At 63.2% G+C, this 18,201-nt stretch overlaps 2 protein-coding genes across 10 annotated transcripts in view; both read right to left on the bottom strand.

The window, feature by feature from the left end:
- Nucleotides 1-295: 295 nt before the first annotated feature.
- CPNE9 (copine family member 9) lies at nucleotides 296-6,890 on the bottom strand. Of its 7 annotated transcripts, XM_040568928.1 has the most exons (21): nucleotides 6,771-6,890; nucleotides 5,487-5,527; nucleotides 5,361-5,407; nucleotides 5,026-5,129; nucleotides 4,760-4,799; nucleotides 4,583-4,585; nucleotides 4,151-4,227; nucleotides 3,901-3,964; nucleotides 3,721-3,824; nucleotides 3,548-3,652; nucleotides 3,119-3,160; nucleotides 2,957-3,032; nucleotides 2,830-2,883; nucleotides 2,695-2,756; nucleotides 2,405-2,451; nucleotides 2,146-2,327; nucleotides 1,834-1,961; nucleotides 1,637-1,739; nucleotides 1,488-1,545; nucleotides 1,312-1,385; nucleotides 299-1,123 (listed from the first exon to the last, which is right to left on the bottom strand). In XM_040568928.1, exons 1-21 carry the CDS (start codon nucleotides 6,845-6,847, stop codon nucleotides 971-973), a joined length of 1,641 nt encoding a protein of 546 aa, XP_040424862.1. In that variant the 5' UTR covers nucleotides 6,848-6,890; the 3' UTR covers nucleotides 299-970. The 7 variants fall into 7 exon arrangements, with proteins under 7 accessions (XP_040424864.1, XP_040424863.1, XP_040424862.1 ...); XM_040568930.1 differs by lacking the exon at nucleotides 4,583-4,585 and having other exon boundaries at nucleotides 296-1,123; nucleotides 3,901-4,024; XM_040568929.1 differs by lacking the exon at nucleotides 4,583-4,585 and having other exon boundaries at nucleotides 298-1,123.
- Nucleotides 6,891-7,318: 428 nt separating this feature from the next.
- The window catches only part of MTMR14 (myotubularin related protein 14), a 30,940-nt gene continuing 20,057 nt past the window's right edge, over nucleotides 7,319-18,201 (bottom strand). Inside the window, exons 18-19 of one of the 3 annotated variants that reach the window (XM_040568932.1) lie at nucleotides 10,667-10,822; nucleotides 7,319-7,677 (exon numbers count right to left, since the gene is read on the bottom strand). In XM_040568932.1, coding sequence (XP_040424866.1) covers nucleotides 7,500-7,677; nucleotides 10,667-10,822 — 334 coding nt within the window. In that variant the 3' untranslated portion in view covers nucleotides 7,319-7,499. Of the gene's footprint in view, nucleotides 7,678-10,666; nucleotides 10,823-16,919; nucleotides 17,866-18,201 lie in introns of those variants that run through there. The other 2 variants (XM_040568933.1, XM_040568934.1) reach the window with 2 other exon arrangements.

Genomic DNA, 18,201 nt, shown 5'->3' with positions numbered 1-18,201 from the left:
TTTTTTTTAGGGGGCGATGCGGGGCGCGGTGGGGAGGGGGGGGGGAGAGGCGAATCTGCGGGGCGAAGGGGGTGAGGTGAGCGGCGCGGGGGGCGGGGCCGGGGCCGGGGGCCGGGGCCGGGGCCGGGGGGGGGTGCGCGGACGGCAGCGCGCGGCGGGCACCGGGCGGGGCGGGGCGGGGCGGGAAGGGAAACACCGGGAGGGGACGGGGAGCACCGGGACCGGGACCGGGACCTACCGGCACCGGGACGGGACCCTACGGGAACCACCGGGACGGGAACCACCGGGACGGGAACCGCCGGGACCGGCACCGGGACGGGAAACACCGGGATCCCCGGGGCGGCACCGGGACGGGACGGCACCCGCCGGGACGGGACCCTACGGGAACCACCGGCACCGGGACCTACCGGCACCGGCACCAGGACGGGATCCACCGGGACCACCCGGAACCGGCACTGGGACGGGGCGGGAAGGGAAGGGGCTGACACCGGGACCCGCCGGCACCGGGATCCACCGGGACGAGACTGAACGGGACTCCCGGGGCAGCACCGGGACCCACCGGCACCGGGACGGGACCCACCGGGACAGCACCGGGGCTGGCACCGGGACGGGGCGGTACCCGCGGGACGAGGACCCACCGGCACCGGGACTAGGACCGGGACCGGGACCCCCCGGGACCCTCCCCGAGTCCCTCCCCGTAGCACTACCCCGGCGCAGCACGGCGCAGTCCGGTTGCAGCGCTTTATTTACAGCCGGTACCGCCGCTACAGCCCCGCCGCGGCCCCGGCCCCGCGGCCCGGGACCCCCCCACCGAGGGCTGCGGGGACCCGGCGGAGCCAGGCAGCCCTGCACCGGCAGCCCCACACCGGGGCCTCCCCGGTGCCCACCGGCCCCGGGCTCCCCCGTGGGGCTCCCCACGCCGTGACGGAGGGAGCGGGGCCGGTGCCCCGGTGCCAGCCCCGGTGTGGGGCTACTGCGGGTCGGCGCGGCGCGGCTTGATGTCGCGGGTCTTCATGTAGGACAGGAGCTGCTCGGGGATCTCGGCCAGCACGTCCTTGGCCAGGCGCGCCATGCTCAGCACCTGGTTGCCCGAGTCGTCCACGTAGTCCCGGAACGGCACGAACTGCGGGAGGAGGCGGCGGGCACGGCCGGGAAACGGCCCTCGAGCCCTGCCCCGCGGCACGGGACGCGGTCCCGCGGCCACCCCATGCCACCAGCCGTGCCTGCAGGAGGCTGCTCAAGGGCAGAAGGGCAGCGTGTGCCTGACCCCGCACCGCCACCACCTGCCCGTCTCCCACGCGATCCCGTTACCTGCACGATGTCCCTCTCGGCGTAGCGTCCCCGCGAGGACACCCGCACCTCGTCGCCGTCCAGCTCCTCCATGGCTGGGGGGCAGCACCGCTCAGCGCCCCGCGTGCGGGCAGCGCCCGTGTCCCCCAGCCCCGTCCCTTCCTCCGGGACGCCCCGCTGCCCCGAGCCCTGCTCACCGTCGAATTCGGCCGGCCCCACTCCCACGATGATGATGGACATGGGCAGCGCCGAGGCCTGTGGGGTGGAGGCGGAGGGGCAGCGGGGGCAGCATGCCGAGTATTTGGGGTGCCCGGGACCCAGTGGCGCGGCCGCGGGGCGCACTCACGGTGACGATGGCCTCCTTGGTCTGCAGCATGTCGGAGATGACGCCGTCGGTGATGATGAGGAGGACATGGTACTGGGAGCCGTCCGTCACCTGGGCGGCCGTCCTGCGGGCACAGGGGGCACGGGCTCCCTCCAGCAGCCGGCCCCGTGTCACCTCGCCGCGCGGGGACGGCACGGGGACAGCCCCGCGGCGCTCACCCGGCCACCTGGTTGATGACGGGGGCGAAGTTGGTGGGCCCGTAGAGCTGCACGGTGCGCAGGCTCTGCAGGTAGGACTCGAGCACGCCCTCGATGCCGGCGCAGCTGGGGTTGTCCTCGTTGTTGTTCTGGGGGACGGGACGGGCGCTCGGGGCGGGGGCACAGCTCCCCAGCTCCCTCCCACGGCTGCGGGGCAGGATGCGGCCAGGCCGGGTGCTTCCCCGACCCAGGGGCTGCCTCCCCGCCCGGGAGCTGTGCGTTCACCCTCAGCCCTGCCCCGCGGTGGGGCTCCCCCCGAGCCCCAGAGCGCACCAGGGGGAACTGGTGGGAGATCTTGCCGTCGGGCGGCAGCTTGGCGCCGAAGCCGTAGGCGGGGAAGAGCTTGTCGCTGTCGTAGTCCTGGATGATCTCCCCGACGGCCTTGAGCGCCAGGGCGTAGGCGCTGAGCTGGTAGGGGCTGGCGTAGTGCAGCGAGGTGGGCTGCGACGGCATCCCTGCGGCACAGCGCCCGTCGGCACCGCCCTGCCGCCGCCGCCCCCCCGGTCAGCCCCCTCCCGGCCGCCGCGCTCACCGTTGGAGGCCGTGAAGTCAATGGCGACGGTGAAGTTCAGCTGCGTCCTTGGAGGGAGAGCGAGAGAGCCTGCTGGCCCCACGGTGCAGGGGTCCCGGCTGCCAGCCCCACGGCACGGTGCGTCCTCTACCTGTGCCCCCCAGCCCCATTGCTTGGCCCCGTGCCCCAGCCAACACCCGCAGCCACCCTCTCGGCACCCCCAGCCTGTGGTGTCACCGTAACCACGGTCCCGGCCCCCGTCCCAGTGCCCTGGGTGCCTCAGGAGCCCGGGGACACCCGTCCCCACTCACCCGCCTCGGATGTAGTCAACGAAGGTGAACTCGGACTCGACGGAGAAGGAGAGCAGAGTCACCTGCGGGCACACGGGGTCAGGACCATGCCCCCACCACAGGCAGGAGACCTAAAAGCGCCCCAGCCCCACTCACGGTGCCGGAGTTGACGTATTTCTTCTTCTTGCACTTCTTCCTAGGGTTCAGCACCTGTGGGCATGGGCAGGTCCCACTGTGGGGCTCCCAGCACCCCCGGAACCCCCCCGGCCGTACCCCCCCCTACCTCATACACCGTGAACTGGCTCTGTGCTCGGGACAGCTCCCGGTAGCTGGTGGCAAACTCCCCGATGAAGTCGTGGCTGCGGGGGGGAGCGTGGGGGCCACGTGTGGCACAGGGCGAGGGATGCCCCGACGCCCGCCCCTGCCCCTGGGGGCACGGCCTCACCTCCCGTCCCGGTCCCAGTCGTACACGTCGATCTTCACCGTGCTGGAAGCAAAGCGGGGCTCAGGGGGAGCCGCCGGCATGGCCACCGCGGCTCCGGGGCCGTGGGGACGCCCTGCTTGTGGCACCCGGGGCTCGGCGTGCCAGCGCCGTCAGAGCCGCACCGCGTGCCCGGCCCGCAGCTCTGCGGGGAGGGGAGCGGGGGAATTTGGGTCACGGCAGGGCTCTGGGGAAGGGGGGGAAGCTTTTATGTAATTTGGGTTGCAAAAGAGGAAAAAAAAAAAAAAAAGCCAATAAGGACCCAATTCGGAGCTGCCTGCTGCTGCTGCTAGCGGGGCTACACCTGCTGGGGAGACGCTCACGCCCTGCCCCGGCCCCACGGCTGCCCCACGGCACCGTCCCCATCCCCTCACCGGGTCCCCAGCCCCTCACCGGTCGTAGTCCCCGTTGCAGAGGGCGCGCACGGGGATGGTGAAGGGCTGCCACACCGGGTTGAGCGTGTTCTTCACCACCTCTGTCTTGTGGCAGATGGTGAAGCTGCGGGGACAGGGCAGGGTCAGGGCGCGCCGCGCGGGGACCCGGGCGCCCCGCGGCCCCGTGCTCACGTGCCGTCCTCGTTGCTGCGGTAGAAGACGAGGAAGGGGTCGGATTTCCCGAAAAAGTCCTTCTTGTCCAGCTTGTTGGCGCACAGCTGCATCGTGACGATGTCCTGGGGACGAGGACCGTCACCTCGGGCCGGCTCCTCGCCCCGTGCCCCAGCAGCGCCCCAAAACGCCAGCGCTCACCCTGCAGTTGCTCAGCTCCTCGGCCAGCAGCAGGATGGTCCCGCACCGCTTCCCTGGGATCCCCCTGTGACAAGAGGCCAGCGTGGGGATGGTGAGGACAGGACGGGGCAGGACACAGGGTGCTCTGTGTGACCCCATGGTGCTGGTGCCTTCCCCCGTGCACAGCGGGGCCATGGGGGTGTCCCCAGGTGGGGCGGGTGGCTGGGGGCACGGTGCGGGACCCCCGACCCCACCGCGGGGTGCGACTCACGTGAGGGCTCTCTCCAGGCGGCCCCGCTGGGACCCGATCACCTCCCCCAGCGCCACGAACGCCTGCCCCAGGAAGTCCTGCGCCCCGAGCAGAGGGTGTTAAACCTGGGGGATCCTGCTCGCAGCCCCCCCAGACCCTCACCATCCCCAACCTTTGGTCGCCCTGCCCCACAGCCACCCCAAGTGCCCTGCACCCACCCCGTGCTGCAGGAGCCACCCCCAGCCCAGGACACATCCTGCACACCCAGGTTCGCCCCATATCCCTGAACTCATCCTGCACCCACAGGATCATCCCATGCGCCCACTCCACATGCCCTGGACCCATCACGTGTCCCCCACCGGAGCCGCTCCATGTGCTCTGGTCCTACCCTGCATCCCAGGACCACCATGCACCCCCCCAGGGGACTGATTTTGCAGCGTGGCAGACACCTACCTTCTGCCAGTCCCGATGCGGCATGGAGAGACGAAGGGCAGGCTGAGCCCCCGAGGCCAGGGGTGCCTGTCCCACCCGGGAGCCCCCTCAGGGGCACAGCCTTGCGGTGCCTCCACCCCCAGCAGCTCCCACCACGCGGGGACATCACCCCGTGTCCCCCGGCCCCACGGCGCTCACCTGCTTGTAGATGGAGCAGCTCTTGGAGTCCACGTTGTAGCTGCCGGTGGCAGAGCAGAGCCGTGAGCTGGCACCCAGACACGTCCCCATGTCCCCACCCGGCACTCGGGGACCCCCCACTGGCCCCACACAACATTTCCAACCCCTCAGCCCCTCCGCGCTGTGACAATTTTTATTGCCTCGGTGCTTTTCACGGTGTCCCGTGGGCTGCCCACAGGGGCTCAGCACCCGTACCCCATTGTCCCCGTGGGCGCGGAGGCACTCACACGTCGAAGCGGAGGTTTTGCTTCTCCTCGAAGTAGTAGTCGAGGACAAACTTGCGGACGAAGTCGGGGTTCAGGGTGTTGTCGATCACCTCAGTGCGCCCAAACTGCAGAGAGAGGGGTGAGGGCGGCCCCGTGCCTGCCATCCCTCCCCATGGCAGCTGCCCCAGCACTAATCCCCGCGGGGATTAGCAGCGAGGAGGGATCATTAGCGTGGAAGTCGGTGGCCATATGGGCCCATTTAACCGAGCCGGGGATTAGCCAGGAACGGGCACGCTGGGGGCTGCAGCACCCCTGGCATGGGGTAGGGGGGACGAGGTGAGAGTCGCAGCGCTCACCTCCTTCCACTCGCTGCTCCCCGCGCCCTGCACGAAGAGGACGACCACTGCGGAGAGAGGAGCGGAGCCGTGCCGTGCCTTGCCACGCTGCGCTCGCACCGCCAGCAGCACGCCCCTGCCACCCACCTGGGTCAGACTTGGAGAAGGTGTCCATGTCCAGCAGGTTCCTGGGGGGACGGAGCCAGGCATGAGCGGCCACGCGCTCCCTGGGTGCCAGGGCCCAACCCGCTGGGGGTCCCCGTGTCCTCCCCGGGCTGGGCTTTTGGGGGATGGCACCGTGCTGTGCCGGCACTCGGGGCCGAAAGCCCCGGTGCCCGTGGGACACGGGCAGGAGGCCGGGTGGAGGGAGCCCGTCGGGACAGCGAGGAGCAGCGTCTCCAGCGCTGACAGTGATTGAACATGACAGGAACCCATTTACAGGACGAAACCTTCCCCGGTGCTGCCGGCGACGGCTGAGCACCCGCCGCACCCCAGAAGCGGGAGTGCAGCTAATGGAGAGCGCAGAAGTGAGAAGAAAGCAGACACTTAGCAGGGGCCGGGTAGCCCGTGGGGGCCAGCCCGCACTACCCCACGGCCCCCCCAGCGCAGCAGACGCCGGAGCACTTTGATCGCTGCCGTTGTTGTGGTTTGACACCGGGGAGAGCCGGGGGCCGTGAGCGGCTCTGCTGGGATCCTTCCTGCGCCCTGGTGCTCAGCCAGCTGCCCTGGCCCAAGCGGGCAGGGCCAGGGGGCAGAGAGAAGCCCCCGCCAGGCTTTGCTGGCAGCCCTGGATGGAGCTGAGCCCTCGGGGGGCTGCAAAGCTGGGGCCTGGCTGTGCCCTGGCCCCTGCCCGGGGATGCCAGCACCCACAGCCCCACGGCCCCTCCGCCTGCTGCCCAGCGGGGCTGGCAGGGAGGGAGGGGGCTCAGCTGGGACCCCTGACGCATCTGCAAGGAGGGGGCACAGCAGCCCCCTGCCCAAACGTGGTCCGGAGCTGGCAGGGAGGACTTCGGGGCCACACCGGGCAGGGCGGTTGATGGGGGCAGAGGCCTTCCCTTGTCCCCCAGCAGAGGGGACGCTGCCGGTGCCGGTCCCCGGGGCAGGACCCCCGCGCAGGGCTGTACGTGGCCACCCGCAGCCGCCGCTTGCCCCGCGGTCCCCGCTCAGCCGGAGGCACCGAGCAACAAACACCCCGGGGCTGCGGGCACCGAGCCGCTCCTGCCGCGCTGCCCCGCGCACGGCCAGCACCGGGCAGGGCAGAGCCGGGCTCCCGCTCCCGGTCCCGGTCCGGAGCCCCGGGCAGCTCCGGGCGCCGGCGCTGGGGAGCACCGAAGGGGAGCGGGCTCAGGACGCGGGGCTCCCGGCGCATCCCCCCCGGCGCCGCCGCTCCCACCCGTCCCCCGGCACCGAGCCGCCCCGCTCCCGGCTCACCGGCAGGACACGGTGAGCTCCACCTTGGTGCCGGGCACGCTGCCGGCCGCCGGTTCCAGCGCTCCGGGAGACGCCATCCCCGTGCGGGCGCCGCCGCTGCTCCGCGCCGCCTCCTCCCGCGCCGCCGAGGCGGGCGCGCCCGGGGGCGGGCACGGGCACGGGCACGGCGGCCCCGGCCCCGGCGGCAGCGCCGCCCCGGCGAACGGGGGGTTCGGCCCCGGGCACCGGCACCGAGAGGAGAGGTGGGGGGACACCCGGTGGGCGACGCGGCTCGGCCCCGCCGGGAGCCCCCGCCGCGGGTCGTGGCCCGGGGGACGCTCGGTGCCGGCTCCCGTCCCGTCGGGGCTCCCGTCTGCAGGCGCGGGCTCGGAGCTATTTCGGTGCCGCCGCTCCCGGAGCGTGGGCCGGGCTATTTATAACCAGCGGCGCCCCCGCCGGAGCCGCTCCCGGCGCCCGGCTCCCCCGCGCCGCCGCCGCCGCCGCCGCCCCCCGGCTCTGCCCGCCGCCCGCCTCCCCCCGCCCGCAGCCCGGACACGAACAGGCGGCGGGGCGGCAGAGATGGCTTTACTGCACCAGGGGCCCGGGAACCCCCCCGCTGCTCCCCCAGACCCACGCAAGGGCGGCCGTGAGCCGGAGCTGGGTCCACGGGGGCCGGCGTGTCCCCAAGGCCGGGGGTCCCGGCTCGTCCCGGGTCTCCTCCAGCCAGCGGTCGGTCCAGGAGCCGGGCGCTCAGAGCGTGCTGCTGCCTCTCAGTCCCACGCCCCGCACGAACTGCTCGAGGAGCCCCCCGATGGCCCCCGAGGGGCTGGGGGGCACGGCCTTGAGGCCGATGGTGCGGCTGTAGCCGGCCAGGAAGGAGGAACGCACTTCTTCCAGCCGGGACTCGCGGTCGCTCGCCGACACCAGCCTAGGAGACAGAACGGGGAGGTCAGCGCCGGCGGGCACCCCGCTCCCGGGGTCCCTGGATCCTGCAGAGAAGGTGGCCCCTGGTGCTGCTGCCCCCTGAGCTCGGCAGCTCTCCCCTGGTCTCCTCCTCCACCACCACCCCGCTCCTCACCGCGGGCTCACACAGAAATCGCCGCTTTGGCCCAGCGGGCGCCGGCGGACGTCAGCCCCCCGTGCCAGCTCCCTGCCTTTCTGTGTTTCCAGATGGAGCCCGTCCACAGCTGCCGTGTCTGGGCAGTTGCTTCCACCCCACTTCCACCCGTCCCTCGCTTCCCAGCCTCTCGCTGCCCCTTTGTGCATGCCTGCGGGCGCACGGGGAGCTTTGGGGCAGGGAGAAGGTGCCAAAATTCAGGGCAGGAGGGGAGTTGAGAGGTGTTACCACTGCACACGGGCAGGATGGAGCCCGCAGAGGACGGCACGGTGTCCCCCAGGCCCCGCTCTCCTCTCCAGCTGGGCTGTGCACCTGGCTTAGCGCACAAAGAGGGGCAGGAAGGCAAGGTGTCCACCGAGGGAGCAGCGGAAGGCAAGGCAGCCCTTCAGAGGCAGCCCGAACCCGGCCTCGCTGCGCGCCTCCGCGCCGTGCCCACGGCCCCCGGGGAGAGGAAGGCGTTTCTCAAAGGTCGCCCCAAGGGCACCGTGCGAGCCTCCCCGTCAGAAATTCTCTTTCATCTCCCCAGCGCCCCGGGCCCGGCTATAAATTGGCACAGCTAATTTGAACGGGAGCGTTAACCACCCACAGCCAGCAGCTTCAGTCCGGAAACGGCAGCGAGAGGATGCGGTGGGAGGGCTGTAAACAGCGAGCGGGGCTGCGGCAGGCAGCCCAGCCCGTGTTTACAGTGCCTGATAATAAGGAGAAGCCAGAGGGCAAAGTAGAAAGGCAACATCTCTAAACACGGAAAAAAAAAAGATGCTTTTTGGTAAGCTAATTAGAAGGCAGAGCTCGCCAACCTGCTAGCATTAAAAATAAGCTGCAGGAAAGCAAGGCTTGCTTGCACCTTGAGTTCAGCGATCTTAAATCCTCTGCAGACGCAGAGGTAAAGGAGGCAAGCGAGGGCGGGCAGCAGAGCTAGGTCCTGCAGCTTCTCGTGTTCACACCTCTGCCCAGGGCAGGCTCTGCGTTCAGACAGCTTCTTTCAGAGAGTGAGAGACTGGAAGGCGTGGGTTTGGCCAGCTGGCCGCTGCCAGCCACCAACTGCTCAGTGCCACCTCGGTGCCGAGGTCCAAGAGCAGGGCTGGGCGAGTGTCCTGGCCAAGCCCCCGTTGCCCTGCCCTGCTGCGCAGCCCCTGGTGCAGGACGAGAGGAGACGGCCGAAGCCCCAGCTCTAGGAGAACCCTGACAAGCCCCACACAAGCACAAGGAAGCAGGGTGTGAAAAGCGTACCTCCACCCCAAACTGCTGTGGTGCCAGTGGAATTGAATCTCTAAAATCTCACTGCTGGGCAAAAAAAAAAAGAAGGGATAGAATTACAGTGGGCTCCTAAGCAAAGAGAGCTGCTGCAGAGCAGAGAGAGAGAGAGGAGGCCCTGGGTCAGGCTTGAGGCAATCGATATCCTTGTGTTCCCCTCCAACCAGCAGCCTGCTCCTGACCCCTGCAGCCGAGCAGTCCCCAGCCCATGAGCACAGCACCCTGCGGCTGCAGCAAAGAGCTGAGCAGGGCAAAGCACCCGTAGCATCTGCTGCACGCCCAAGGGAGAAGCAGCACCGCTGTCCCCCTCCTTTTGAACCTGGCTGGCCCAAGGACCCAGGCTCCAAGCTACAAGAGCCCACGGGCAGCTTCAGTGCTGCAGAGCCCAACTTCAAGTTGCACTTCTCTACCACATTCCCTGTCCCGACGTTAGCTCCAGCTCCAAGAAGGGTGGCAATGACACTCACTGCTGAGCAGCAGCCACCTAGCACAGCCAGGCTCAGGGGACAGGAACGCAGTCACTACTTCAGATGTGTGCTCTTCAGTCACTTCCAATTCCCCAGCCAGCTGCAGGAGCAGCGCAGCGTGTCCCAAAGCAGCAGGGAGAATCATCACCCAGCCAGGCCGTGCCTGACATCCCCGGTGATTCCCCAACCCAGCCAATTCACAGCTCTTCTAAATTCACCGTCACCTGGGGAAGCGGCTCTCCTCCACTCAGCAGGACAGCCCACAGCCCCAAGAGCAGCTGAGCCAGCCCAGGCAGCCTGTTTCACGGGAGACGTTTGTTTTCACCCTGCTCTACCCCCAAAGCCTGTCCTCAGATCTCTGGTTAGGGGCCGGAGGTGTTTGGCGGCACACCTCCAGCCCAGCTAGCTAGCGGCAGGCCCTCATCTGCCATTTCAGCTTCGTGATTGAGAGCGTGCAGCCTGCAGGCACACGCCGAGGTTCTCCTCTAATAGCAATTAAAGCTCAGCTCCCGTCTTTCTGCAGAGGTGACTTTCAGCCTGGGGAGGAAGGCGTGCCTCCCAGCCGCTCTGCACAGCGCCGTGCAGTGGGATGCAGGGGGGGCTCTGCTGCCCAGGCCAGGTGCAGTGCCTGCAAACGCGGCTGCATGTGGTCAGACAGAATAAAAGCCCCTCTCCCACTGCAGCAAGGCTCTGAACCCAGCAGGGAGATGTGGAAGAGCAAGATCCGAAAGCAAGAAGGGCTGGGCCACCAGTCCTGCCCTGACAAGCAGGCATCCTCAGCTGCACTAGATTTATGCCCAAATTCACTGTTTTTGGGGAAGAGAGAGAAAGGCCTCCTGCAGAAAGCAACTTGGCAGAGAAGAAGCTGGTTTCTTTCAGAGTCCAGCACAACCACAGAGCGCTCAGTGCCAGAATTTCTCAATGACAGAATTTGCAGATGGAAAGCATCAAGGCAGTGAAGACGGGACAGCTTGTTACGGGCTCCCAGGCTTCTTCGAAAGCACCAGGGTGACAAAGCTCCAGCGCTCGCAGCCAGCTGAGAGCCCCCAGGGGACAGATCCTGCGTTTGAGACACTTACAGGCAAGTGCTAGGGAACTCATCCGGGAAGCTGCAAGGGAGAGAGGCGTCCGCGCTCAGGTTCGCCTGCTCCCGAATGCTGCCACACCCTGTCACCATCTGCCAGCTGCCAAAGTCTGTGGAAACGGAAGATCCGGGCAGAGAATGGTCGGCCGATCTGGGGCAGAGAGAGAGGGAGACGGTGCAGTCAGTCAGGTCACTCAGCCACACGCCTTCCCCTAACGCCGCTGCCAGGGACGTGCGGGGACGGCTGCCAGCAGCGCCCGTGCCAGCAGCTCTGACGCCGTGGGACCAGGGTGCAGCATGCAGCTCCGGCTCGGCCCCGCGCCAAGCCTTTCCTTTGAAAGCGCGGGGAGAGCCGAGCTGGCCGGGGCCGACAAAGCAGCAGAAGTGCCCTCGGGGCCGGACAGGACAAAGCCAGCGAGAAGCAGGTGGCCATGCAGAACCGTGAGACCCGTCAGCAAGGTGCGGCGGCCCCAAATCCCTCACAGATGCGGATGCAGCGCCGCACGGGGGACATCCACCTGCTGCTTATTTCAGCTGGTAGCACCTCCCAGGGCGATGGCAAATTGTTACTGTGACTGGGCTGCTGCTGAGGAAGATTTAGAGGTCCTTGGTCCACGGCCCTTCGAAAGGAGGTCAGTCCTGAGGCCCTGCCAGCAGCTCCGAACAGAGCCGGTCGCTGCCCCCGGGCACCCGCCCGCCTCGGCACCTGCAGGCTTTTCCAGCCCTGTGTCAGAAGGGTGGGCTGTGCCAGCAGCCAGGTGGCAAAACATCTTTAGGGTAAGGAAAACAGCCAGGGGGAAGGTAATTGTTTGCGATACAAAACCTCCTGCCAAGAAAGGAGGGAGCATGAAACCTGACAAGCGAATCTGAGGCGTCCCTCCAAAATCACCGAGAAGCAGGCACAAGCACTCGAGACGAACCCGGAGCTCTAGGCTTCGGGGGAGCGAGCAATTACTGTGCCCGTCTGCACAGCAGAGCGCACATTGCTGCAAGCACAGCCTGTGGCAGAGATACTCAATTACATACTCCCAAGATCTTCTGGATAATTTATCTGCGATCTGCTAGGCAGCAAGCAGTGCGAGAGCTCCAGCTCCAGCTCTGCCGGGCCAGGTACTCGCACGCCGTCTCCGCAGCTAAGAATAGCAGTGGCGCACTGCAGCTGCTCCCCGAGAGACCAGGGGAACGGCGAGGAATACAGGATCTCCCGCAGCCAGGAGGGCCTCAGCAAGACCGGTGTGAGAGGCGGAAGGCACAGGGGGAAACCTGTTTGTGATCCAGATCTAATCCCCAGGCTGGCATTTAACTAGGCTGATCAATACAGCCAAGCTCGAGAGGTCTGAAATAGGGCCCCGAGCTGGATGCACACACCAGGGGCAGTCCCACAGCTCGTTGCACCAAGCTCCCCATCGCAGCGCTGGGGATGCTGCAGCTGCAGGTCGGGGCATCGCCGCTGTCTGGGAGTTCGGGCTCCAGAAAGGCATCGCAGCAGGAAATGGAAGAGCTGAGCCTCACCTGCCTTGCACAGCCCCTGTCCTGAGGCTGCCAGGTGAACCCAGCAAGGCTCAGAGGGGGGATGCGAGTGTCAGCCACTGGGGAGAATGCTAGAGCATGTAAGAACGAGGGCACTTCCCATCTTGGAAGTGGAACAGTAGAACACGCTGTTAGAGATCAGACAGGGCTAAGCTTCCCTGGAACATGAAGAATTCATAAAGGAAATGGAGCAGTTTTTCACTGACATCTCCCCTCTCCCTGCCTTTGCAAGATAAAGCAGAGGAGAGCAGGCAGAGCACTTGGGCCCAGAGCACAGCACAACGCTGGAAGCACAGCAGGAACAGCGCAGAAAGCCAGGGAGAAGCACACGAGGACTGGAGGAACACTGCTTCAGCACACGGGGAAGAGGAGGCTCTCACCTCCCCTGAGAGGGCTGCACAGCCAGACAGGAAAAATGGGAGCAGCTTGGCTACACGTGCGGGGACCAGAATTTGAGCTAAAGCAGTGAAGAGGTCTATGGGCAAGAGAGAGAACAGACATGGACAGCATTACCGTCAGGAAAGTAATGAGTTGCCAAACAGGACAGGCCTGGGGACAGGTTAAAAAAAGAAAAGGCTGTGAAGATGGCAAGCCCGCACAGCAGAAACAGGTGGAGATGGGCTTGGGTACGCAGAACTTCCAGGTGTAGATGAAGAGAGCTGCACAGAGCTCTGCAGCTCTTGTGAAGGGAGTGAGTAGTACCAGGAGGTGCCTAGGAGACTGCCCGCATGGCAAACAAAGGAGCAAGATGTGATCCAGGGCACAGGGACAGCAGAAATGTCACTGCCCTGTATCAATCACACCGGCCAGGTGAGTCTGTGACAAAGGTGAGCAGCAGATCTTTCCTGCTTTGGGTGTGTGGCCTCAGCTCCCAGCTGCTGGGTCACCTTCCCTGGCTGTCAGCTGAGATTACACCAATCTTACACCACCTCCAAGAGGTGGATCAAGTCACCTCTTGAGTCTGTTCTTTGACAGGCTGACGAAAGCATCACATCCCTCCTACAAGATGGACTCAGCGGTTCTGTAGCCCTCTAACCCTTCCTGGGGTCCCTGACCCTGCCAAGCAGCCGTGCAAACCTGACAGTGCTGAACCACCACCCGAGCAGGTCAATTCCTTCCGGCCACGCTGCAGAGAAGGGCAGGCGGGTATGAAACTGCTCCGTGCCTGGCTCCGCAGGACGGGCAACGCTCTCCCGGGCTCCCCATCTCTCATCTGTAACCCACCTGCAGTGAGAACAACGGGGAACCCCACCCCAACGCACAGCCCCTAGAAACTGCCTGACCGAGCCCATCAGTGCCCAGCTGCCCGACAGCGCTCACTGCTTCATCCTCCCCTCCGGGCTGCTCCAGGCAGCCCAGAATTCATCAAGCTACATCTAACCTAATAGCACAGGAGTCCAGGAGATCAAGTCAGCTGATTCTGCCTCTCACCTCCCGGCAGCAGAATAAACACTTGATGATTAATTGAATAAACTGATCATCTCTGCGCTGAGTCCAGGTCTTCTCTCCTGGCCTTAACATCTGAGCCCAGCCAGCAGAGCTAAAACACCACAGCAGGCTCTCTCTCTGTCCTCCTCGCTTCTCAAGGGAGGCTCCTGGGGAAGTGTCACAGCCAACAAACACCTTAAACAGCCCCAGAAGACAGCAGGGGCTGGGTGAGAGAGGCAGGGAAGACAAAGCACAGGGAATTTTGTGCTCGCTGCAAGGACAGTGGAGCTCCTTAAAAGCTGAGCTGGGCTTGAGACCAACATCTTTAGGCTGACCGGTGCAATCTAGTCAACGCCAGAGGTGAAAATGTCCCTGGTATTTCTGTCCCTGAAGTCTCCTGGTAAAATGGTGCTGCAGAGGCCCAAAAGGGGCTTTGCTGATGCCCCAGTGTGAGCTGTGGGTGCTGGGGCCCCAGGCCTGTAGGACCAACAGGTCTGCAACGCATTACAGCCGTGCCAGAGGCTGGCTAGCCGGGGGCGCAGCGCAAAGCAGCCAGGTGACTACAGCAAAGCTGACACGGTCGGGAAAGAGGAGATACAGCAAGTCTTCAAGTTGCCGTATCTGCCACAGACATCTGATGGCAGACAGAAAGAGAATGAAAGTGAGCTTCACACACCCACCTCTTCAGGTCCACGAGTGGGAAGAAACTCCCTCAAAAGTGCAAAATTAACAAAATTAGATTAGCAAAACAGAGATGAGCTGCAAGCTGTTCCTTCACATGAGGAAGGACCTTTAGCGGGCCGCAAACTGGCAATTCCTAGCCTGGAAGAGTTCCTTGTAATTAGGTCAGCGCTTCCCATGCAACATGCCGCACATAATAGAGTATCTCCGAGCCCACGGCCACCCGCTTACCGGAGGAGAGCCAACACCGGAGGCACAGCGACAATCGGGGATCCTTCCGTGCCTTAATACGTAAGCGAGACGAGCGCCAAGTGCCCAGCAGCTCGGCTCTCGTCCTGCCCCGTCCTGCCTCCGCTCACCTGCCCCGTTCCTACATACCCAGGACCATTTGGGAGGCATTTGGGCAGCAGCTCATTTGCCAGCACACGCTCTGCGCCTCGATTTCAGACGTTCAGAAGGTACCGTGCGCACGGGCGGGCTGGGGCAGCCTGAGCAGAGGGCAGCCAGTCCCTCCTGTGCGTGGGAGCAGTTGGCAAGGAGCGCCTGGCACCGACGGCCCCGGCTGGATCCCAGCCCGCTGGCTGTGGGCTACGCGGTGCCCTAACAGCCCCGCGGCTCTGCCAGCACAACCGCCTGGGACTGCGGCGCCGTCACCTGCCAGCCGGGGGCCTGGTGAGCCTGGTTTGTGGTCAAACCGTGTAGTAGGGCCAGAAAACCTTCTTGTGAAGGATTCCTGTCCTCCTGCAGTTGCTATCCCAAGTCTTGCTGCTATTATCTCGCAGATACAGCTTCCAAGCCAGGTGGATGTAAGGAGCAAGACATGTGCAGTCTCATCACTATCAGAAAGACCCCAAACCAAGGGACAGCAGCTTCTCTGTCCCTCCCCGCACTCCCTCCACTCACGTCTGAACCACCTGCTGCCCTTTAAGCGAGGGACTTCTCTCTGACTGTTGACCAGAGCAGTTCCTCCGCGGTTTAAATCCTGCAGATTTCAACTCTTCAGACCACAGTACTTTGGGTTTTGTTTAATCGACTTAGCAAAAGCACATTCAATCAAAGATTATCCGTCTGCTAATCCACGTTAGCGGTGTGTGCACACGCACTAAATCCCTGACACAGATACAGGGTTTTTCTGCAGTGTCATGGGATGCGTAGACCATTAGTGGCTTGCAGACCGTATCCCGTGTTTGCATTTGACACTACGCACTCACACGCGGGGAGTTAGAGCCAACACACGCTATCCGCTGTACTCAGGAGCTCTCGGTTTGCAGAACAAGCTGCACCGTGTCCTACCCTGCAAATACTCTGTGCAGTATTTTCACGCGTGTTTGCCCTCAGCAGATGTGATTTTACCATTGCACTGGGATAAGCTTAAAGACAGCCTATTGTGGGTCTGGCGTTCCAGTTTGCCTTTGCCTAACGAGAATCACCCAGGGCCATGCAGGTACCTGCGAGCTCTGGATGAGAGCAAGCCTCAGACGGACTGGTGAAGAGACTGCTGTCACTTGGCTCCTACCAGCTCACCTGGTGTTTGGGACTCTTTCCCTTGGACATCCTGGCTCCTGTGCCCAGGAGCTGCTCATCTCTGACAGCTTGCTTTCCCTTCCCGTCCCCCGCTGAGCTCCCCTGCCTGCCAGCACACGGGCTGGACTGTTTATGTGAATTGCCTGAAGGGTGCCTGCTGGCATTTTACAAGCAACCACTTTTCCCCTACTGCTGCTGCAGTGGTTAAGTGGTTTGTTGCTATGGCCACACAACCAGGATTAGGAAGTCAAGTACAGTAGTTTCTTCATCTTAAGAGCCTGGGGTGTTACCCTGCAGCAGCGCTGGAGAGATAAAGGTATTTTCAGCGTCATGATTAGTCTTTGTGCTCCAGCCTTTCCATCCTAGTCCTTCATTGTTCAAGGGGGGGAAGGGAGAGAATTTAACTCTTCCTCCCACCACAGATACTCCTTCTCCACCCAAAACGGGACTCTGCCTTTCCTTCAAGGGGGAGGATGGTAGCTGAGGAACTGTGACATCCATCACCTGCGCCACGTTCACTATGTGAATTCAGACTGACATAGCCACGCTGAGTGACATCTCCTCTCTCTGGAGATCAAACAAACCGTGTTCAGGCCCCAAAAGGTGCAAGCCATGGCAGCTAACGAGGCAATGCACTGCTCAAGTCCTCAGCTAGCAGAGCTGTTACCAGTGTTACCCCGGGGAAGGCAGACAGGGCAGGGACCCGAGTCTGGCTGATCTGGCAAGAGGCTGCGAGGCAAAGGAGGGTAACTGTGCCAGAAGACTTGGTTTGGAAGAGAAGCTCAGTTCAGCTGTTGCCTTGACAATTCCACCCACTCTCAGCAGGGTCTCCAGGCTTACTTCCTCTAGCCGGCACAGAGAGGAGCAGAGGAAACCCAGGTTACACCAGAGATGGAGAAGATGGTGCACACCCCATCTCCACCCAGCAGGAGCATAGCAGGTTAACCACCTCTGCATACATCCGACTATCTGACTTCACCACTTTGGCCTCACAAATGGTTCCTTTCTCCCATCCCCTTGGTTTCAGGCCTTGCAATGGCATCCCCTTTTATATTCTATTTCCTCTCATGCGCTTTTTTTTTTCTCAGCTCAGCCTTTCGTACTGCCTTGCTCATAAAAGTCAGCACGGACTGGGGATGTACTGATGCACCTTCACTGTGCTGAAGCAAAGGCTTTGTGTCATGACAGAAGCTAGCATAAAGGTCAGAAAGAAATGCTTAGAGTGAAATTCACAGAACATTTACTTCTTACAATGAGGGAATACTGCAGCTCCTTCTCAAGAGTTACTTATTGGGCACAGTGAAAAGCCAGCCCCTGGGACCGTGGCTTTGGAAGTAACAAGCTTCTCCACCATGCCTGCCTGCTGCCTTGAGCCCTGGGGATGCTGGTTCCGAGCACCTGACAGCAGCGGACACTGAACATCCAAAAGCGTATAGACACCTCATCCAGAGGGAAGATAATTGCTGGCTTTATCAGCTCTGAGCCCCAGGAACGCAAAACCCAGGGGCTGTGATCACCCCCTTCCTGCAGAGCTGTTCTGCCTACTCTGATTCTCTTTCTTTTCACAGAGCAGAGTCCAGCTGAAGCATTATGAACAGTTTCTGCCACAGCACTGCTGCAAGCTTGCTACCAGGCACTTCATGCAGCTTGCTATGTCTTGGGAACGGCATGAGACCACACACAGGAACAGTGGCATTGCTGGTATGAACAAGAGCAGACCGCCAAGACAAGCTGCTTTCTCTCTGGTATTTTGCTTTCTTCTTGGGAGACTTGTTTCAGAGAATATAGAGGTGGGCTCCAGCAACAACTGGAAAACATCCTACTAATCTCTTTCCCTGGGGAGATCAGTCACTGTCATTTATGAAAACTGTCGCAATGATTCTTCTCTGGAATCAAGAAGCTTGTTAAGAAGTCTTACAAATTTTCAATGCTTTACTTGTTTGTCACCGTTTTGCATGTGATGAGAACGTACTAAAATTTGGCTGGTGGCTGTTCTGAAGGGAATCACTAGAAAAAGACTCATCAGAAAACCTGCAGAGACAACACAAGCATTTGATGCCATTAACAGCAACCTCTTATCTAAGAGCCTCTTTATCCCCCTGTCAGTCTCAGCACATGGTGTTTGCTCCACAGGCTCTGCTCTTTCTTCCCTAGCTTAGCTCACCGCTCTACTTTGCCCTACCACAGCATCAGGCTTCAGAAGAGTGCCAAAACATCCTTTGTTACGGCACGAGATTAGGCCCACCATCTCCCAGCTGCACAGCGGGAACACGCAGCCTTGCAGGAGGAACCCTCTGGGCTGGTACAGCACCTGCAGCTTGCTCCCAGTAGATCCTACCTCTGCTTCCACCAACACCCAGATTTTCA

The sequence above is a fragment of the Cygnus olor genome, chromosome 10 (assembly GCF_009769625.2).
Source record: "Cygnus olor isolate bCygOlo1 chromosome 10, bCygOlo1.pri.v2, whole genome shotgun sequence".
In the NCBI taxonomy this organism is placed as follows: Eukaryota; Metazoa; Chordata; class Aves; order Anseriformes; family Anatidae; genus Cygnus; species Cygnus olor.
Note: the sequence above shows the minus strand (reverse complement) of the source record. Positions and strands in the feature narration are given on the sequence as shown.